General features: G+C 36.1%; 1 protein-coding gene across 3 annotated transcripts in view; it reads right to left on the reverse strand.

The window, feature by feature from the left end:
* The window catches only part of LOC145668833 (uncharacterized), a 74,755-nt gene extending 51,308 nt beyond the window's left edge, over nucleotides 1-23,447 (reverse strand). Inside the window, exons 1-5 of one of the 3 annotated variants that reach the window (XM_081737017.1) lie at nucleotides 23,182-23,447; nucleotides 11,972-12,215; nucleotides 9,452-9,630; nucleotides 4,554-4,712; nucleotides 1,103-1,249 (exon numbers count right to left, since the gene is read on the reverse strand). In XM_081737017.1, the coding sequence (XP_081593143.1) occupies nucleotides 1,103-1,249; nucleotides 4,554-4,712; nucleotides 9,452-9,630; nucleotides 11,972-12,152 (666 nt within the window). In that variant the 5' untranslated portion in view covers nucleotides 12,153-12,215; nucleotides 23,182-23,447. Of the gene's footprint in view, nucleotides 1-1,102; nucleotides 1,250-4,553; nucleotides 4,713-9,451; nucleotides 9,631-11,971; nucleotides 12,216-22,873; nucleotides 23,049-23,181 lie in introns of those variants that run through there. The other 2 variants (XM_081737019.1, XM_081737018.1) reach the window with 2 other exon arrangements.
* Between the last annotated feature and the right edge of the window lie 484 nt (nucleotides 23,448-23,931).

Genomic DNA, 23,931 nt, shown 5'->3' on the forward strand with positions numbered 1-23,931 from the left:
AAATAGGTAAATTGCTCTGCTCCCTCACCCACCATTTTTTTTCTCGAAATTCTAGAAATCTAATCTCGAGAATCATCAGATTATAACCTACTGTCAATGGCTGACTCGTTCTCCTTTATCTTTTTTTGTGTTTCTTTTAAGTGTTCAACTTTATTTCGATTCTGTGTGTGTCTCAGATGCAAGATAGAAAGGTGTCCAGGTTACAGGGATTTAAATAAGTAGAAATAAATAGGGGGGTTTTCTGGTTCCGAAAAAAATGTATAAGTTAGAAAGGTGTTCAAGTTGAGGGGTACTTCGCATATGCATGTGCAAAAATTAGTTTGGTTTATCAATCTATCTGAGTCTGTGATCTGTTTTACATGATTGTATCTGTTTATACTATGACGCATAACACATCAAATGGTATAAGTATAGTCACTAACTCCCATATAAAATACAAACATCCTATAGGTTAAGTTTAGTTAACTTTAAACTATTTTAGATAAGAAAAGATAGCGGAAAAAATGTCTTAAGTCACTAAAGACTACTCTAGCTTATTTAATGTTTCATTAATGATACGATTTCTGATGAGTGCAAATAACATTTCTAACTAGCCTGCTGCCACTGGTAAAATAATAAAGAAACAGAAAATGTCCAATCAAAAGACTTTTAAATACGCAATATAAGTGGAAGAGAGTCGTTTTACCCGTCATACGATTACGTTGTGTTCCAGAGCTGCTCTTTATGTAAAATGGTGCTACTCTGCATTTTGGAATTTTATCTTGGCTGGAATTCGCCCTACAAGTATTTTTAAGGACCTTAGATAAGCTTTCGGAGCCCACAGGAATGTTAAACTATATTACTAAACTTGAAAACGATATTCAACAACTGATATCCCCATGTTCCTGTTGAGATCGTAAAGCAATATCATAGTACTTGTCTCTTTATATACATTTTAAGATACATTAAATTAATGGCAAACAATAAACAATACGAAAGAAAAAAAGTGTGCGGCGCTATTATAAATTTTGAAGCAAATATATTTTTGAAAACTGCAATTGACTTTTGGCCTATTGACTAACAGTATTTGATTAATATCTTCTGATTTGAACCCACAACTTACCTTCGCGTCATCAAGTTCGTGTTCTAACTGGAATTTCTGTTTTTGAAGGTAGTTCACCATATCAGTAGCTTGTTGATTTTGAACAGACATATCTCGGTATTGCTTATGAAGTTTTTCGTTCTCCACTTGAAGTTCCAGGTAATGAGTCTGAAAATGAAAAAAACATTTGAAAATGAAACCACGATACCAGAAAATTCAAAACTGTATAATATCTGAGAGTTATGCTAGTTTGATATAGAAGTTGTGTTTCAACCGATAGTAAGGAAGAGGGAGGTATGTAATACAGGGTGTCCGAGAAGTCCTTCCCTGATTACAGAAATTGATAACTCAGGCTAGAAATAAGATAGAAATATGAAACTGGTGTTGAATTGTTTACAAACTATAAAAGTTTTTGTCTGTGTTAGGTTTGTTCTGTTTTACCAAGTCTCAATTTTGTTTGTTTTAGGTTTGTAGTACGTAAGTAAGAAGCCCAAGAAGCCATGCCAACCAACCAGGAGAAGGCACAGTGTGTCCTGTGGTACCATGAGACACGATCACCAACCACGGTGCAGAGATAGTTCCAGACAACATTTGGGAGGACTCCACCTGATGTCAAGAGCATTAAAGCCTGGTATGAGAAGTTCAAGAACACAGGGTCAGTTGCTGACCTTCCGAGGTCTGGTCGACCAAGAACCTCAGCAGACACGGTGGAGGCTGTGCGGCAGTCTTTTCTGAGAAGTCCTAAGAAATCGGTGCGCAAGGCCTCACGTGAATTACAGATGCCAAAAAGCTCTATCCATGACATTTTACACAAACGTTTATTGTTTCGTGCTTACAAAGTGCAACTCGTTCAGGCCTTGTTGCCCGACGACGGTACACGTCGATATGACTTTGCGGTCGAAATGCTATCACGTATTGAGGACGATAATGGTTATCTCAGACGAAATGCCTTTTCCGACGAAGCGACATTCTTTGTCAGTGGAGTAGTGAATCGCCATAATGTACGCATTTGGGGTTCAGAACCCCCCAGGGAGGTCAGGAAGTTCACCAGAGGCAGTCCAAAGGTGAATGTTTGGTGCGCGTTATTGCACGATCGAATTATCGGGCCACCAAGGGTGCTCATGTGGAAGTGTACTGATGTGACCAAAACTTTTATAGTTTGTAAACAATTCAACACCAGTTTCATATTTCTATCTTATTTCTAGCCTGAGTTATCAATTTCTGTAATCAGGGAAGGACTTCTCGGACACCTTGTAGATAACCACGCTGAAAGTTTCAGAACTATCTACAGAGACCAACTGTGCTGTTTAAATGTTACATTATCAAGCAAAGAACATATTTTTACAAAAATTAGTTTCTTATCGTTTCCAGTACCAGAATTTAGCATGCACTTGCTTGCTGAATATTTGATGCTTAAGGCTACCACTTTATTCCAAACCTTTTTGTATGAGTGGAATTGGAACGCTTTAAGTAATGAGAAGCAGCAGCTCAAAACTGTACGATAAATACCTTAGAATGTTCATTTAGCTAATGACTCTCTTCCATTCACACTTTACCATTTCTCCTTTTCTTTTTGTTGCATGTCTTTAAAATGTACTTTCGCCAAATGTTTGTAATTTCCAACATCAATTCAAAAGCCACTAATTGAACAATTATGTAGAGGTGAGTATTAAAAATATATTTATAACTTATTAGGGACGGACTGGCCTGCCTAGTAGTTAGTCCATCAGTACGGTTAGCCGGAGAATTCAGCCAGTTTAACATCAGTCAAAATGGACCGTCTCCCACTCATCATCTTGTCTGTAAAACAATTTTTTATCAAGATTTTCATCTTAAAAAAAATCGATGGACTTTTTTTTTCAGTTGGGAAGCAGAAAAAAGAAGTATTAAAATACTCCACTTTGAATTCCATTTGGCTCATACCTACCAAATTTTTTGCACAGGTAACTTAAAAAAAAACTATGTAATAATAATAATAATAATAATAATAATAATAATAATAATAATAATAAAAGATTTTAAAAAGGACATTTCTGCGTTTAGCATACGTTCGCAAAATTTTGATCACAACCTTTTTTTAGGATTACGTGTGACATATCAAACGTACTCGTTAGCTGTATTTTGCATGACACACTTAATACTTAAATAAAGTTTATAAAAAATTTCTATTGTAACAAGATCAGAAATATTTTTTATTACACTGTATGGCGAAGTCCCGCTGCCAATGTTGGCAGGGCCTCAAGCCTACTCAAATATCCGTTCATACTCATCATTTCATTAAATTTTCTGCAAACATATTTCGAAATCATTTTACAACTGGAAGTCTTGTCAGAATTTTATTTTTTTGTGCAATTGCTTCTAAAAAATCATATTAATTATAATTAAAAAATCATATAATATATATAACAGTTAAAACATAATAATACACATTAGAAAGATATACTATATGGATTTTCATTGAATGCTTTATCGCATATGGATGAGAAAAGCTTTGGACAAAAGTTACAGAGAAGGAAGTGTGTGAAAGACCGTGAAGCATTCAAGTAAGCGCCATATTGAAATCCAGTAATTCATTTTTCCATTTCCTGTTGCAATCCCGAAGAGCAATAGAAAATTCAAACATGATCAATTACAATGAAGAAAGTGTAGTAAAGGTGCTTTCGGTCATCTAGCGCGTTTCATCTTAGTAGCTATAGAATCGCTTCAGGAAAGAAAATCCAGGTTACTGCAGTGCTTCTTTCAACAGAGAACCTTGTAAAAGGAAAGTTCTTAGGTCTCTCCTATTATTTTTGTCCATCTATCATTTTTTCTTGCAATAAGATCGACCCACTGTAACTGAAATGCCTTTTTATTTTCGGCCACTCTTATCGTCTTTCTAATCCATGTGATTATCTTCCTGTATTGCAAGTGGTTCCCAGTGTACTTCGTTGAGAGTTTGCAAACGGTGAATGTCTGATTTTGCTAGATTGTTGTTTCTTGAAATTCAGCGTTTCTTTTCACAGCACCAAGACTATATGAAACATGGACTTAAAAGATTTTAAGGTAGAATCCGAACCACCATAATGGGTTCAAATTGTAATTTTTTCTCTGGGAATCGAATCCAGGACCAGAAATACACACACACTAGCCAATAAGCGTCACAAAGAGCGTTGGTATGATCTCAAAAGAGACTGAAACGTGGAACAACTATCGACTGCATATCCCACTATTTAAACTCGAGCAGAACAACAATGCTTGAAACATATTTTGGAGTAGACATTTATTATTAGCCATTCTTCAGTTTCTAACTTCATAAGATTTTAGCATTAAAATTTTCGGCAACTATTAATTAAAACAAGTACAGAGAAACCAATTGTCACCTTCATTATCAAACCTAATCATAATAATATTACATTATACGTAAAGATACATAAAATTCGGCGACACTTTAACTAATTAGAATCATTAATGAAATAAAGATTATTATTCTCACCTTCAGATCTTCTAGCTCTTTCTCTTTCATTGACTGCACCTGGTCGAGCTCTTGTTGAATAGCCTGCACTTGAGACAACAGTTTATTCCTTTCTTCGACTATTTGCAAATGAGATTGCCTTGATTTAGTAAAATCCTCTTGTAGATCATCACACTGACTCTGTTGAGAAAAGTAAACAACAATACATTACTAAATATAGAACTAGTTAAAATGACTAATTATGTAGGTCACTTACAAACAAATCGAACACAAAAGCAACAATTCTTGGTAATTTTTCAGGAGTATCTACCCTATTCAGATGTTCGTCCCTCCCACAAAATATCCCAAGAACCACTTGAGGGATCACCAAGAAATTTGGTCAGGGTGTACACAGTCAAAAGTTAGTTTGTTGCTGGAGGCGATATCCAAACCAGAAGTGGTGGAAATCAAACATTTCCCAGGGGTGCCCACAAAGGGGGGCTATGACGCAAACTGCGTCATTGAAATATTTGGGGGGGGAGTTAGAAATCTATATAAATATGTTTGAGGAGGTGTAAAAATTAATCGAAAAGATTTTTTTTTCATGGAAGAACACCTACGGATAGACAATTGAGGGGGAGGTGCATCATGGACATGAGGGGGGTAGGCGCCACTGCATTTCCGGTTATTATGTTTATCACTACAGAGCAAAAACGGTAATAAATAGCAAGAAGTAGTTTTCTGCAATCAATTAAGCGTCACAAGAATATCGCAGGGGTCTGTCTAATATTTTTCAACTTTTCCAGGAGACAAGTTTAAAGATATTATCACAATTTATTCTAACATGTCCTATTAAAATTTAATTTGATCTCGTAAGTTATATACCTAAAACGAAGGAAATCAAACTAAATTTTAAAAGAAGACGATAGAATAAATGACAAAAAAGGTTTAAGCTTGTCTTTTGGAAAAGTTAAGAAAATGGGATACGCCCTTTTGCCTCGAGAGGGACGATTTATTCCATCTCCAGTCTATTCCATCTCTATTAAAACCAGAAGTGATTTTTTAACGGTGAACACTATAGAATAAAACGGTAACAGATAGCGAGAAGCGGTAAAATATCACATAACCTTGCATTCCGAAATAGCAGGCAAATGGGCACTTTTCATTTTTTTTTTTTAACTCTTATAGTATGTGTAATTATATTTATACTACTTCCTGATAAGTAATTCATTTTCTATTCCTGCTTCAACTTTCTCGCTGTTCTAGTGACCAGTGTGTAAACGAGTTCCCGGTAGAAGAGCATCGGACGCACTACCTCCTATTTTAAACTTAAGTTTCATGTTATCTAGCCTTGTTGCTGACAAAGAAATAAATAGAAATCAATCATTCTTACTTCGGAATTCCTTTGTTTTAATTATCTCTATTTACCATTTATTATCTATCTATCCGGCATTGTACGATTTGAACGAAATTACCACCATGTTCATCTCGGTTTGAAGGTTCCAGTACAACGACCACGGTTTAAAGCAGAGTAATAGTATTCTTTGTAGAAGGCATCCTCTAGTAATTTGAAAATAGCTGAATGCAGTTGTGTGTGCGAATCTATAATGCGAGGACAACAGTCTCTGTAATGTCAGGACGACACAAGAGAACAAATATTGTGTAATTAAGCGACTTTAAGCATTGCCCTATATTGGGACTACGAGAGACCAGGTGGTAGCTCCTCAGAATTGCCACTCGCATGAATCATGACGTCTCAGTGGTCCATCGATGATGTTTAGGATAGGAGTCAGAGGGTTTTCACAGCAGATGTGCATCAGCGACGCACCAGAAAGCGCTTAGATACAATGATTTTTCACGTCGCCCTAACTGAAAAGAGACAACCGCCGGTCTCCTCATATCAGCGCACGAATACTAAACAAGCAATTGTTGGAGACAGGTCTACGTTTATGTGCTCCTTTCGCACGATTACCCTTGAGACTTACCCAGTGTGTTTTAAGTTGTAGCACGAGGGATTGTAGTGGTAAAGCAAATAAAAAGAGGTGATATTTAACGATGAGCAACGGGTGAATGCCTGTTCGTGGATACGCACGTGAGCAGGAAAATCCAGTGTGTTCGCAATCGTTATACCTGACATCCTGTATGGGGGAAAAAGCTACACAATGCTGTCCTCCAATGGTTTTCAATCGTATGACGGGTGCGTATATTGCCGACGTCGTCAACTACCCCCCAAGCTTATCTACACTTTGTAAGAAGCCATCTTCCAGTAGCATAGCGTGCGTCCCCATACTACTATGTCGACCCATTGTATTGTGCTCGGTATGTCTTCTATCTGGCCTATAGCACGGCCAACAAGAGATGGTCTCTGACGTTTCTTACCACATGCGGTGGGACATTGCAGCCCCTACTTTGATACCAATGTTACCAACCACGATCACTTTGTCTTATACCATTAATTAAATTGCCACTACAGTTGCACCGAAAAAAACCTTGACACGCGAGTAGTGGCAATGTCACTGTGAGCTGTCAGAGACGTTCTCTTACTGGACGCACTATAATAGTCCTCTGGAACAAAGCTCTATCATAGGTCATGTAGGATGGAGTTTGATTGCCTACTTCAAGCCTTGCTATTGAATTCTACCGAAGAGAAAATCCAGGATAAATTTTTACCTATTTTCTTTAAATCCTGTTTAACACCCTCCTCCCACTTTATTCTTGGTCTACCCAAAGATCTCTTTCCGACAAACTTCAAAACTTAAGATTATATGTACTTGCGTATTTCCCATTTGAGAGACGTGTCTTTCTCATCTCAGAAACGCCCCTCAGACATTTGTGTTCTTTTCTTTTCAAGACAAATATTTCTTTGAAAACTGCTTTCAAATTCCTCCGCGAGTTGTTCTCTGCACGTCAACGACCAACGTTCACATCCATACAACACGACGGTCAGAATTATGCAATGTCGCAACAACAAAATATTAGTATAACGTGCATTTTCCGCCATTCATTTCTTTCTTAATTCATCGCTGACTTAGTATTTAAAACGAGATGCTTCCAGAAAGTAAGTTTCCCTAAGGCGGCAAAGACAAAGAAGACACAGTGACCTTGATACATTTATTGTCACAGATACAGCACAGGTGCCACTATCACCCCGAAATTCAGACTTGTCACACTGTGGGATCAACTTCTGTATTCAGTTTGTCATAAGTCATATGTCTGGGAGTGGAACCAGTGTATGACAACAGTCTGTACTTCATCACTATCGAAACGCTTACCGGATACGAACTTCTTGAAGTACAAGAAGATATGAAAATCGCTGGGAACAAGATCCGGGCTATACCGTGGGTGGTTAAATATGTCCCAGTGGAATGACTGCAGTAGATGGGTTAGTCCGGATCTTCGAGCGATTTTCATGTCTTGTTATACCTTTCCTGATCCGTAAGCATTTTGATAGAAAAATAAACGAAATTTCTCGCATTTTTTCATGATTTTCTCACTCAAGCACTGTCTTTGATTTCCTTTAGTAGATTCTACAATTAAGAAAGTGCTTTCAAACATTCAGTACTTCTGAGTCCTACGTTCACTCAGGGGCTGGCTATCTTGATTGGTTTTCAAACTGGCATTACATATGTTGCCAGCAAGTGTGTTATGGAAGCAAACAAATCACGGATGTCAAGCTTCATCATAGCTATACAGTTAATGTTCGCGCCTTTGACAGCGGGAACCTGGATCTATTTTTCTTTCTTTACTATTATATTATATCAATACTGTAAGGTTCCACGTGTTTCTACATCACATGCTAGATGTTAACACTCCTCAGATGACAACCACGAAGATGTCGCCCACCATCGCCAACGATCGTGAAGATTCAAGCAGTCAGCAAAATTGTCTGCATAAAAGGAGATAGAATACCATAGAAGACATTAATTTCGTCCAGTTGATCAAACTGCCAACTCTCTAAGACACCTGGTCATTGAGGGCTCCTTAACCTCCTCTCTAGGACGCTTGGTAATTGAGAGTTCCTTAACACACTCTCTAAGATAACTGGTTACTGAGAGGTACCCATCAACAATCCCTAAGACGCATGGTCATTGTGCTCTCTATAATTTCTCCAAATAATTAGAGAAACTTATACTTATTTGTAATATTTATTGTATACAAGAGGAAACTTCATAATAAAAGGCTATGTCCAGACTCCCGTGTATCATCTTTTAGCTCTACCCTAAAAGACAAAAATTTTCACAATATGATTGAAATAACTTTCCAGGTAACGTTTATTAACTTTCTTCCCTTCGAATTTTAATGGTCTCAATAAATGCAATATTATAGCGAGAGAGACTCGTTCCGCATATGCTCATGTACAAACGATATGATAATTAAGTTCCACGAAATCTAACATTTTCTAAACAATTACTGCTATAACACTATTGTCACTTTCTTAATATTAATGTTAACAGTGTAGAACATTAGTATTAACATTATTCTAATAGCTCTACAAACAATTAGTTGGAAATGGACCACCACTGCATCCACCAATTCGTAATTTTTCTTTCTATCTTCTAAAGTGACCGAGTTTTTTTTTTTTTTTTTTTCAATTTCAGAAAACAGTAATGAAATGTTTTTTTCATGTTGTAATATCAAAACAAAGGTTGAACTTCTATTATTAATTCATTAATTTTGAAATATTAAAAAAAAAGGTCAAAATTTCCCGGGAAAAGTCATGGATTTTTATTTTCTTTCTTCAAAAAAGCTCGTTTTTCCTGAAATCGGTGCATATTTTTAAAAAAATATCGAAGCTCTTCACTATTGCCTAATTGCTGAAGGAACAAGACTGACAGCCGAAATCATACTAGGAATATAACACTCTCTTTAGGATTCTCAAGGTACGCGTTATAGATTGTCTAATGTTTCATACTTCAATTATCGCTACCTGGCAAACTTACTTGTAACATTTTGTACTGCCTCTGTAGAGATGAATATTTATTTTCAAATTCTGTGCCTTCCTTCTCACGAAGACGTTTCTCTTCCTCTGCTTGATTCTGGAGTTCCTCTTTTGTACGCCGATGATCTGCTTTCTCTTGCTGGAGGGATTTTTCTAAACGGACTTTATATTCAAATATTACTATAAAAAAGAAGAAAAAAGAAATCAAGAATTAGAACTGTATAGAATTAACATTTTTGAAGATGGCAATCCGCAATATTATGAACTGAAAATTCAAATTCGCGACAAGAAATTTCCAGTAAATCACTCCTATTTCGTTTGATTTTTTCAGTCAAAACCTTGTCTACTATTTTCTCAAATTATGAGAACTGGATGTATGAATGAACTACGATGGTGTTCCCAATTTCCGACATTTCAATACATAGCCTAGATGGGCTTCATCGACAATTCTATTATATCTAAGGGACACGGTGGCTCAGTAGTAGATCCATCTCCGATGCATGGGGGTCCTTGGTTCGATCCCAGCTTGCGCCAAGTGAACTTTGTGGTGGACAAACATTGTGTGCGTGGGTTTGGGTTTTCTCGGGTTCTTCCGTTTCATCCCACTTTGTTCATTCTACCAATTTATTCATTTTTCATCATCACATAATCGTGGGACGTAAATGAAATCTTTAAGTTTAACGTCCCACGGTTAGGCTAAAGGAGACGGTGATAATGAGAAATGAGTGAAATGGTGGAATGAAGAAAGTGGGAGGAAACGGGAGAACCCCGAGAAAACCCACGAGCACGGTGTTTGTCCACCACAAAGTCCACACGGCGCGAGCTGGGATCGAACCAAGGACCCCAAGCACCGGAGGTGAACGCTCTACCACTGAGCCACCGCGCCCCCATAATCGTGGGACGTAAAACTAATGATTTCACTTCTATTATATCCAACACTCAAAGCCAAGACATATCGGTGAACTTACTATAGGTACATGTGTAAAAGTTAAGTAACTTCTTCAATACCTCTTGCACAAAATCAAATTTTAGAAATGATATTTTCCACAACTAAAGTAAAAGAAATAATGTAAGAGTAGGCTTCGATGGAAATAAGAAATGAATTGACATTTGGAGAGGCACGTGTTGCCCTGTTGCCATACCGTATGTACTCCGTTAAGGCGTCCGCTTTGCTCGTTCCACTTCAGTTGACAAACACTTCTGAACATGTGTAACAGGGCGACAACATTGTAATGACGATGTTCCTTTCTACAAAAACCCACTTACAACTATCAGCATGACATTTATGACTGGCTCGTTTTCCATACTTTAAAAAACCCATCACGCAGTTTCTCTACTCAACACAAATTTCCACGCTCTTCTGAAATGTCAATTCATTTCTAATAATGATCAAAATATAGTAATCCTAGAGTAATTATATATTTTATTGATGAAACAAATTACATCCATTACTATGTGGAAGTTGTTTAAAGAATGAATTATGTATTTACAGACAAAAATATTGTCAAAACATTTCTGAATCTAGTTTAAGTAATTTGCCTCAAAGTTCATCTCAATGGATGCACTGCTAGTCTATAGAGTTGGCTGAGGACGAGACTAAAGTAAATGTTATGAAATGGGTATATAAATGGGAATAATATACGTACAATGCGCACATGAAAACATCAATGACTATTATATATATGACTAGGAGTCATCAATCCACGACTGTTGTATCTGTAGGACTATCTATGCTCTTGTTAGATGTCACCACTGACTTTACCAACGCTAAGTTTTCTTTAAATTTCATTGAGAAGGAAGCCTGAAACTGTGACGTCATATAGCATGTAGTTGGAAATTACTGCTCTAGATTGTAATTCCAGATGCTGTTTTGGACATAGAGTGGAGATCTTTATTTTGAGATAATATAACAGCACATCAACTTCTTTTAATATTGAGTTCATTGACAACGGATTCTAAGAACCTGGAACTTCCTTTTTTATATATAGTTATTTCAAATGTCTTAAGTATTTGATTTTAAAAGCTAGTTCTTATCATGTCATCATCAATAGACTTCTTGCATTTAGCTCATGAGATCTATATATCCATATGATAGGCCTATTACTCATGCTGAAGACGAAAACTAATTATGAGTACTTACACAATGCAATATAAAACTACTTTAAAATATATTTAATTGAAATTTTATTACATGTATTTTACAAACGTTCAGATACAGACTCTTTGATCTCTTTACACAGGAATCATTAATAATAACCGACAATAACTAAAATGAGAAAATGGAAGGAATTAGACTGTCCCATATATTTAAAGTAAAATCTCGGTATTCACCAGATGGAATTGAGAAGAAAAACCTGTTAGGATGGCCGGAAACCAGATTCGAATTCGGAACTTTCCGACTGCAAGCACGTTAATCATTGAAACTTTCCAAAGCAAGAACGTTAATCATTGAAATACACCCACTCGATATTACATTGTTTATAAGCTATATCAATAAAATAATAATAACTTTCTTCCTTACCTTGTAATTGTGCAGACAGTGATTCTTGTTGTTGTTGGCATTTTTCTGCAGTCTTTCGAATTTCACCCAAGTGCATTTGGGTCTCATGGAAGACATATACTACCACACCAAAAAATATTAACATTCCCACATACAAAAAGAAACGGCTCTTGGTGCCCCTCACAAACCTTGGGGCACTCATTCTTCTCCTTTATGTACACTATCACTTCTCAATATATTTACATCATCTTGAATTCCTGCAAAACTAAAACAAAACGTAAGAAAATTTACTAACTTGAGTCTTTCAAAGCAATTAAATTTGCTCACTTTCATGTTTTCTGAGCAGCTAGACAGTTTTTAGCTTCTACATATTTCGGAAAAGAACAACGTTTCCCTTCTTCGGCAAACCAAGGTTTCTATCAATCATTTGATGGGATTTAAAAAAAAAAAAAAAAAAAAAAACTGCTTGTGGAAGTAATATATATATATATACGAGTATTTTCCATCACATGATTGAATAGAAGCTTTAGTCTGCTGAGGAAGTAAACGGTGTTGTTTTCCGAAATATTTAGAAGCTAAAAATTGTGGACTACTCAAGGAACAGAAAAAAGAAGAACTTTAATTTACGAAATAAATGTTCTTTACGTTCTATAAGTTATACTTTCAAAACATCTACAAGGTACAAGCACATCGACAAAGTGGAAGAGATGAAGAAATCTTCATCAATCACAGAAAGACAAGTATATGAAACGAAGGAATTAAAATAAAATTTAGGTACGGGCTGTTTCCAGTAACAGCCAAACTTTCGAACCCAGTTTTCGGGCTCAATCGTCCTTGAGCTCATTAAGTAAGCGCAAACTCGTGTAAGCATGAGTCCTATAATTCGACAGCGATCCCGCGTCCGAGCGAGCGCGAACTACAATTAGGATAATGAACACAAGTACGATTACTACAAGCCTCATTGAAAATAACGAGAACGAGTTCGAGCAAGTGCGACTCTCAGCTAGCACTGCATCAGGGTTGGCAAAAACCATGGTTTTTATTTAAAAAAAACCAAATAAACCGGTTTTTTTGGTTTAAACCAGGTTTTTTTTGGTTTAAACCAGGTTTTTATGGTTTAAATAATTTGCTCTATACATTCATATCATATATGGACAGAAATAAGTTTGTTTCGCCTTGATGTTATTATGCGACAACCGAGTTATGCTGGAAGTGGTCACATAAGCTTAAAGCGGAATAAAAACCGCTTCTCGAGTTACATCCGAGAGAAATTGTCCTCCATTTGAACTCGGAACCAGGACTAACTGGCCACAAATGCGATACGTCTGCCGACTCACTCACGAAGGAATCCTGATAAAAATCGTTGTACTGATCTTTACATGCTTCTTAATATAACTGTCGAGAGTCATTTCAGAAGGACAAAAAGATAAACAGTTGCACAAGTGAAACCATTACACAGAATTACATATGAACAATTTCAAAGTAACACGGAGTACAGAAGAACTAATTTAGTTCAAGTTAGTTAACAACGACTTTTGTTGGTCCAAATTAAAGAAATACACCGACTTAATCTGCATATCAATAAGAAAAGTGAATAAAGATACGAATTATTTGAGTCCACTTTGGCTCAGACTCATTTATACATAAATAGATACCAAAGATACTTATTTCACTAAAGGCCTCTCGTGAGGTCTGTATGACCCTTCCTCCCCCCCCCCCCACACACACACTATCTTTTAGAGGGAGCAAATTTTTTTATATATATATTATTTTATTTACGAACATAATTCGAGATACAGCTGAACGCGAGCTCGCGAACGCGTTCGCGATTAATATAATACGAATAATATACGGGAGTGAAACGTGATAACCCACAAATGTGTGTTCATCAAGATTTTACAAACACTTACACTTTTACGAACATTTTTTGTTTTTTGGTTTAAACCAGTTGGTTTTTTTGAAAAAACCAGCTGGTTTAAACCTTGGTTTAAACCACCTTGGTTTAAACCAGCCAACCCTGCACTGCATTATTAGTTTAGTATCCCTTTCACCACAAGGTTATATGAGACATGAACCTGAGCTAGTGTAAGCCTCTTTGAAATTAGTAAGTGCGAGCCACGTTAAGGATGGTGAGTTTAAGGGAACCCCATTGCTGCAAGATACCATAACTGCTCTGGACTGAAGTTGGAATAACATCGCTGACACATTTGTCGTCGTTATAACGTCCATAGCCAGGGAGGGGCTACACTCTCTCAATGTAAGCTCTATCTTTTCCATTCAGTACGACCTAGCTTGTCAATAATTCAACGCCCTCTGTTCTACAGGCTTCCTAAGTTATACAATGAAATATTACATACACCCGTAGATTAATTCTGAAACTGCATATGAAGGGTAACGGGGAAAAAAAGAAGGAATGTCACAAAATTACATTTTCGAGAAAACGGCTTTTTAATATTGAAAAGCGCGTACAAAATGAATAGGGTTGAATTACACAAACGATCACTTAATAAAGTTAAAGTTTATTCCTCATTCGTTATTGTACGCCGTGAAATAGTACCAAGAGTCACCAACAGATAGACCAAAGCACTCGTTAAAGCGCACACATGAACATTCCTTGTTTTTTCCCCTTACCGTTCATATAACTCTACACTATGACGTCATCTTAATGGATAAATTCTAGTCAGTTATTGTCAACCTTTCTTGTTATTACTTAGATGTTGTTACTTATTATTATTATCATCGTAGGTTATCATGTCTTAGATATGTTAGATATTCCAGCGTAGACTCGCGTTCAGCTGTATCTGGAATTATGTTCGTAAATAAAATAATATATATATATATATATAAAAATTTGCTCCCCCTAAAAGATAATAGTCGTAAATAATTTTAAAATTGACTCAAACCAAAGATTAAATTTTTGCAATTTTATACAGCAATTTTTTTTTAACACAAATTACTTATTTCTGCGTGAAATGATAGCTACCGTATCCGCTCTTTACGCAATCATAATGTTCCATTTGCATGAAAGTAATGGACAATGTAATTTTGTTAGTTTAAGTTGATGGATTTGGAGTTTAACGTCGGTCTTCAGCACTATGGCCATTAAGTCATGGACCTAGAGCTTAAGGTGGGATCCGAACTACATCAGCTCCCACTACATGGACCTCTTACAACGAAGTCGTGTATGTTAGTACTATTTTGCCACCAGAAAGCTCTGCAATTGTATATGCCTGACGTATTGTAACTCACTTAAATTGTACATGTGATGATGATGATGATGATGATGATGATGATGATACTACTACTACTACTACTACTACTACTACTACTACTACTACTACTACTACTACTACTACTACTACTACTACTACTACTACTACTACTACTACTACTACTACTACTACTACTACTACTACTACTACTACTACTACTACTACTACTACTACTACTAATAATAATAATAATAATAATAATAATAATAATAAATGTATAACAAGTTATGTAAATTGGATATTCAATGTACGGATGCCATCTGTTAGGGTATATGTCCCTACAAATACTTTTAAAAAAAACTTTAAATACAAATTAATATTTTTTATTCTTTCGCAACTGCAAATCTGACTTCTTATAAATCTGTCAAATTCTAATCCAAAGATAAGTTCCACGTTCTCTTTATATACATGCAGGATTTGCCTGCGGATTTTTTCGGGTTGGACCCACTTGAAAAACCCACCTGAGTTTTTCAGCTATTTGTTTGGATATAATTGGTACAACTAAGGTGCTCACATTGTCAGATTTTGGACTTTCCTTGGGCGAATTAGATGCTTTCACGTTAAGATACACAACAATTCAACGTAAGATCTTTACAAAGTTCTGAATACATTGAATGAATAAAAAACCTCACTTTAGCTTGAGATAATTATAGAACAAATTAATGTATGGATTATGCTTACAGTCTATTTGAAGTAAAATATGCGATATTATATTTTAGAAAATACTTTCCGTGAATAGTTTGCTCGCCGACTCTGCGACGCCAAGGGATGATACCCCTTATATATTTGATGGGTTTAAGGCCATAGGTGCCGGTACTACCAGTAAATACATTGGGAAAACTATTAGTCTTAGCTATGATGGTAAATATTCTTCGGTAAAATTTGGTATTCCAACAACAGTTTAGTTCAATCATTTGTTGCTACTCTTCAAATAAGCATTCTGTAAAATCAACATCAGCAATAACGTAAAAATTCTTGTCAAATTTAACAAGATTAACGCTCGGAGTTCCGAAGACTACGTAACGCTTACTATTTCAAGTGCTGAATTCAAAATTCCATACTAGTACAGTGAAGCAAGCTGCATTTTCGGGAAAAATGAAGTCGTGAAAGAAGTGCTCGGGAAATTCCAATAATTGAATGCACAAAGCATCGGAAGTGAATACTTCAACAATAAAACTATTTATTTTACGCTGGAAAATAATTTCATTTAAGACCCTTTGAAACATTTACTCTATAAAATATGAATTATATCTTTGTTAATTGTTTTAAATTAATTTTTTGGAAAGAACCGTCTTGCAACAAGTGCTCGTGAAATTCCCGTAATTGAACGCACAAAGTATCAGAAATGAACATAAACAATAAAACCATTTATTTTACGCTGGAAAATATTTATTTCATGTAAGACATTTTGAAACATTTATTTTATAAAACATGAATTATATATTTGTTTTAAATTAATATATTTGGTGTTCATATTTGGCGAACGTCATTGAGACTCCTGGGATGACTATCTACATTTATTCGTTTGTCTGTCTGTACCACATACAACTTTTTTTAAGTTTAAATTTTCAGGGTACAAGCATGAAATTTCCTGTATAGATTTTGACGGATACCGACGTAAAATTTCAAAATGGCGTCCTTTTTTTTCTTCTTTCAAAATAGCGGGTATCCACGCTACAAAGCGCAATTTTCGGACTTTCAAGTTGAAATTTTGAGGGTAGAAGCACAAGATATTCTAAATTTGCTGTATATATTTTTCTAGGCGATCCAATGTAAAATTTCAAAATGACGGCCATTTTTCAAAACAGCAGTAAATAGAAAATTGTTGCAAGTTGTGACAATGACAATCTTGAAATTTAAATCATATTTTAACACTTTTATCCCGAAGACATTGAAATATTACGGAAGAAACCAATTGAACCCATGTGGGCCCAGGTGGGTTGGTTTTTCTCAAACCCTGTACACATGACAAGCCTACTCCTGTTACTAGTTTTTAAAAAATCCCGTAATTGAAAATACATTGAAGAATTCTTACAAAATAACTTCTAAAATGCGAGGAAATTATTTATCTTAATACGGAAGTAAAATTGTGTAGTAATTAGGCTAATCTTTATTCACAGTAAATTATATAAGCTAGTTCAGTGAAATCTGAACGATATGTGACAATAGTCAGAGAATGGCTGAGAAATTGGAACACACATGGTTTCAACAAAACAATACCAGCGCCCACAGCTGCGAACACAGTGAGTTATTTGAGTGTTCTCCAGAACGACTCATCTCAAAGACATTATGGCCATTGCGATATCCACATTTACCACCTACAGACTACTCGTACCTTTTGTGGTGTTACCTTAAGAATTCTGTCTACATAATTTATTCGTACAATATTCCGAAATTGAAATACAATATATGTTGCTGTGTTGGTAACATCTCACAGATGACGCTGAAAATGTTTTTCAAAAACATGGTTCATTGTGTCTACTTGTGAGAACTTACTTTAGTAAGAACTTACTACAGTTACTTTCAGCACTTAATGCACAAAATATAGAAAATAATAAGAAATATTTTCTCATAAAGTTACATAAGTTTCTGAACACCCTATCGTAAGGAAACATGGCAAACATTTATATTTTTGGGGAGCAGTATTTTTAATCAACAGCCCGTTCAAGTTTGTCAGTTATCTACAATAGCTGTGAATATTAGTTTAGTTCACAGCGAATCAAAAATCGACATAGAAAATGGATGAAGATAGCTATAAACATGATTTCCGCTGTATTACGTTCAATATACTTTGAAGCGTTGCATTAATTGCCATTTGTGAAATTAAGTAATGCAGTCATTGAACTATAAATGCTAAAATATTTAACTTGGTTGAAAAAGAAGTGAATATACAAAAAATGAATTACCCTATGATCAAAGTTGTTTAATTGTTTATTACTGGTAGGTTTTAAAGTAATTTTTATTGCCATCTGTACAATCTCATTTGAAGAATCCTTCTTAAAATAAGAAGATCTAATAATGTACGCTTTATACTGTTTATTACAGGAGGGGAATCAACTCATTTCGGGTTTAAAACAAAAATTACAAGAAGTCATATTATCATTCCTTCAGCACATACTACATAATTTAACTAATAGGCCTACTCAATATTTACAGATGGCTGTGTAGTGCAGTATAAGAATTGTAAGAACTTCTTAAATTAGTGCTACATAAGTAAGACATATTATTACCCATAGAGCGTATGGAGCACATTGTAATATTATTTATGTTGCTTCAAATTGTATTGTTTTTTCCCTTCAATATCTTGAATGCACTATCTGAACATTTTTCGTCAAAAACTCAAGGCTTAAGGCATTATTTTTGTAGTCTTCACATTGTTCTTGTATTTTAACAGTAACAAAAAGAAGGGAAAAAAAGAAAGAAAGAAAGAAAAAAAAAGCTTCCCAAGATCTGTTAGCCCGGTACGAATGTGAGGCTTTTCTTCAGGGCATTCTCACCGAGAATAAATTATTATAACTCCGAGAATAAGAGAATGGCTGCAGTATCGCCATAGGTTATCTCAACGTTCGAAAGAGATGAAGGTAGTCCAAATCTGCGGGAAAGCCATTGTGATCATTTTCTGAAAGCTTCCAAGGTGTCGTCCTTATTGACTTCTTGGAACAGGAAACCACGATAAAGTTTCAACGCTATGTCGAAACGTTTGAGAAGCTTCGCGGACGTTTGCGCCGCGCCCGGAAGTCTGGACCATATTCTGCAACACGACAACGCCCACTCGCATACGAAATTAAATGAAATGAAATCTTTGAGTTTTACGTCCCACGTTTATGCCGGTTAGGCTAAAGGAGACGGTGATTATGAGAGATGAGTGAAATGGTGGAATGAAGAAAGTGGGAGGAAACGTTGTCCACCCACTTTGGGTGTTTGTCCACCACAAAGTTCACTTGGCGGGGGCTGGGATCGAACCCGGGACCCCAAGCACCAGAGGTGAACGCTCTACCACTGAGCCACCGCGCCCCCCCACTCGCATACGAGTCACGAAACACAAGAAGACTTATGCCTACAGTTCATAGAGGTACTACACACATGCTGTGCAGCCCTAATCTTCCAGCTTGTTATTTTCACCTCTTCCCAAAAGATGAAAGAGCACGTTAAGGAACATCACTCACATTCTGACGACGAGATGAAAGCTGTCATTCAACCCTGATATTGACAACAGCTAAAATTATTCTCTGACAAGCTTGCCCGACTACTCACGTGTTGGTGCAAGGGATCGGGACTATGTCGAAAACTAAATAGTGCGCTAATCAGAGGACAAATGTACTTATCAGATTATTAAAAAAAAAAAAAAAAAAAAAAAAAAAAAAAAAAAAAAAAAAAAAATTGAAAATAGGTCAACAAATAAAGAAGTCTGAGCCAACAAGGCATTACTTTTCAATTAACCCGCGTAATTTATGACTGCTACACAGAAACTGTGCAGCATGTAATTGAAATAATTATGTGGTGTTCGCAGCTTGAGTAAACCAATATGTTAACCCAATTTTAAGAATGGTATCTAAGATAGTGTGTGTCATGGAAAAAAAATGTTTGTATTAGCACGGGATGACCGAACGCCGACTGAAGAATGAGAATGAGTGACTGGATACGAGAGACAGTAAGCAGGAAAACATTAGCTCACCGGCAGACACGATAAGCCAAGAGACCTGGATTTGATTTTCAGCTGCAAATGAAACTTAAAAAAAAATAAATAAATAAATAAAAAATAAATTCACTGTAAAGCGGAGAAACATCAACTGTAATATTAACAATCCTATTTTGCATGATTCTACAGAGTTAATGAATGACTGTTGAAGCCTAATATCCTTCTCCTTTTCATATGCAAAATCAATAGTGCAAGATTTGTCAAATCTTTACTTTGACTCGAACACGGTTTTTATAGGTTCAGTCACTTCCTGGAACTCTGTGCCTCAGTCACTTGTTGGAACTGTTTGTGTGGCTGAAAGGTAGATTGGTGGTAGTTCATATTTTTTTCCACTAAGTGTCGGCGTACAGTGATATGATAGTTTGCTACTGTGATGTTACATGTTCTGCCTGTAGTTAGTGTGTTTCAGCTGTGTGTGTGCAAGCGCGTGATTCAATTTTCGTTTTATGGCTAATAGCTTAATGAATTTGATATAAAGAATTTGAATTTGTCTTTTCTGTATTAAATTCGGATACTACTTTCTCTCGCTTTGAAGTTGTGTGTAGTTTGAGTTAGAGAAAACGTGATGTTTATGGTCGAAGGCTGAAGCTATTTCCAATGTATGGTAAAAGTGGGAGTTTATTAGTTTTTCTTGTTTGTAATAACAGGAACTGTGCTCGCTCTAATAAATCGACATCTGTGCGGAAAAGAACAATTTCAGTAATGTGAACTTGAGTATTGAGCAAGTAATCTTGCTATCCAATTTTTTCGTGTGTGGTATCAGTAATTACTGGTGAGTTTATTATTCATGAGTGTTCTGGGGGAAGGTTCTAGAACACAGGTTCCCCCCATATACGTTAGCACCTAGGATGGTTCCTCTCTATGCTAAAGTCCAAATAGTAGTGCCGAGCGAGCGTCAGAGAGTGAAGACTGGTTAGCGCCCCGCGGGGCACGTTGTTTTAGGTCTTTATTACAGCTAAATGGTAAGGGGGACCTATGTTCTAGAACCTTGCCGTGTTCTGGTATGGCGAAAATGTTAAGTACTGTACTAAAACGGTCTCCGATTGGCTAACGTTTTGTCGGGAGGTCTGCTTAGAAACTTAGTTTAAAAATCAGGTGGTTTAATAGGCACATATGTCATTACATGTGCATCCGGGATCTATTGTAATTGCTGATTGCTGGAAAGGGTACAGTGCTTTGCATAAACAGATATTTTCAATTTTTACGCCATGCCGAATCTCCATATCATTAGCGGTTGAGTGTTTTTATTTTTTACTTGATATTATTTTTATTCTTGATTTGTTTTGCATTTGTACATTTTTTTAAATCACGAGATCTATTTTTATAGTGTTCATTTGCTTCAACTATATTTTAGGGGGGTTTCGGGGGTGGTCATGTACTTCGTATACAAGCTGTTCAGATTTTACATTTTTTTTCATTTTGAAGATTTTAGCTGAGAATTAAATATCGTAGTTGAACATTATGGATAGTTTGGATTAGGTTTTCACTTCATTTAAAGTATATTAGTTTTACTTGTGGTTGTTTTTTGATCCACATTTTGGAGAACTGTGAATTACGATTGTTTAAGAATTGATTTATCTGAACCGGTTTCCAGAGTAGTTTGGAAAGCAGTTCCCAAAGATTTTTCTATTCTCCGGAGTAGTCTAGGAGTGAGTTTTGGGGTAGCGTAACATGTTGTCTGTTCCGAGGAACTGGTTCGTACTGCTCTGATGAACTGAATCGTTCTTGAGAAATGATTCTTAAACTGCCCCGGGAACCGGGTCAGATGAATCGGTTGCAGTCACTGTCCGAGTCAAAGTAAAGACTTGTCCAAGATTTTTCCCAAATGACAGCATTTGACTTCTTATATCTCAGATGCTGAAAGTAATTAAAATTCTGAAATTTTACTGTTTAAAATGCCTTAGAGGTATATAAAAAAAAAAAAAAAAGTAGAAAAAATTACAACACTGATAGGCCTTCTTAAATGGTAAGCAAGATATATTTCAACTACAATATGCCTATACTCATTAATTTTCGTTTCTTAATTTTCATTTTCAAAAGAGAAAATTAAATGAAATGAAATCTTTGAGTTTTACGTCCCACAGTTATGCCGGTGAGGCTAAAGGAGACGATGATGATGAGTAATGAATGAAATGGTGGAATGAAGAAAGTGGGAGGAAACGTGAGGAAACCCACACACACGGTGTTTGTCCACCACAATGTTTACTTGGCGGGGACTGGGATCGAACCCGGGACCCCAAGCACCAGATGTGAACTCTCTACCACTGAACCACCGCGGTCCACGTTCTTAAAACGAGTTTTTGACGGGTTTAGGAAAGAGACAATCGTAAGTTAAAAGAACGTATAGTTGCTGTTGTCAGATCTGGTGAAAAGTTTCTTTAAAACGTGCTCTACAGCTCTCACATTGTATCAAAACTTAAACAATGTCCTTGGTCTCCCACGATGGAAGAACTACACAAAGATAATATTAGTTTGGCTACAGACTTCATTAACGTCATCGAACCACCACTTGGTCTTCGCAAATACAAGAAGCGTACTCATCCGCAGCAAAAATCTTTCACAGATGTTTCAGTTGCTTCCAAATCTTGATAATCTATAGTTTGATATTCTGTAACGTCTAATGGTAGTTTGGTTATATCTATGGCCATTTTAGCCTGTCATGTACGAAGAATGACGTCCCTTACACTACTCAGAGAAAGAAGCGGCGTGGCATATTTTCCTTCAGTAAGGACGACAGAAAAACGTGGTAGAAGTTTACAAATCCTTAGTAATATGGAACATTATCTGGAGAGTGTATTCAATAGTCTGTTCCTATTACCAGTATATTTTAAGTGAATACTTAAACAGTTTATTCTACGATATGTAACTACCAGAAGGCTCTCCTTATCAGCTAATGAAATATTGCTTTATGCTCCACTTAATGAAAAAAATATATATTGTAATTTCTCTTACCTTTCAGAAGCGCACCGGTAATAACAGACAGATATAATGATTCCCAGTGTTTTCAATTGCAAACTTCGCTTCCACAAAATATAATACCATCTGATAATGGACAAAGTGCAAACAGCTAACAAATACGCTTCAATCTTTGTGAAACGTATACCATAAAATAATCATAAAATGAACACTATACCATCAAAGTATTACAGCCAATCAGTAAGTATATTAACGGGTACTTCAGACAAGTTGGCACAATATCAGTCTGAACTTTCACTTCGAGTTAACATAAAAATAAGACTCCTGAATCACTTAATACTTACCAAAATACGATAGACGCATGAAGATATGATATTCTACATATTTACACTTTTTAACGTAGATTTTCATGTACTCATGTTTTTACTTAAAATATAAATTCTCTCACACATCACATCGGTGTGTTGTCAAAATTCGGAGACAAAACAATGTCGATCTGCGTTTGTGCGACACAATATTGCCAGCACAAAGAAACATTGGTTATAATAGATATTAATGGCTCCTTTAGCCTTAGGGCATGCTCAACGAGTGTTAGCTAATGATTCAATTTCTCTTCATTTGAAGTTTGGAAAAAATCATACAGGAAGTAAAGTTTGAGATCATTCCATACGAGATTTCACAATTTCCAGACCACAACACAACGCAAGACCTGAAGAAAGAAAGAAAGAAAAAAAAAAGAAAGAAAGAATAGAATTGTAAGTACTATTACATACTACTATTCTCTGGAAACTAGCTAAAGTTTTGACATTGCCAAAGAAGATAAATTGAATCAATTAGTGACCTTAGGCCATAGGGTGACCCAGTGGCGTAACAACGGCCTTTGCGCCCCTAGGTAAAATTCCTAATGGTGCCCTCCGCCCATCGGATGGGCCTCGTGCATGATCATCTATAGCTTATCCAGACTTAAGAGTGGACTGTTGGTCTTGTGGGAACAGCGATGCCAAGTTGAGCATTAAAAACAAATGCAGAACAGATCGCGCTTCTATTATACTGCCGACTGATATTGCCAACTCACGTAGTAAATAATAAACAAC

Source organism: Thermobia domestica, chromosome 13, assembly GCF_964235325.1.
Source record: "Thermobia domestica chromosome 13, izTheDome1.hap1.1, whole genome shotgun sequence".
NCBI classification, from domain to species: Eukaryota; Metazoa; Arthropoda; class Insecta; order Zygentoma; family Lepismatidae; genus Thermobia; species Thermobia domestica.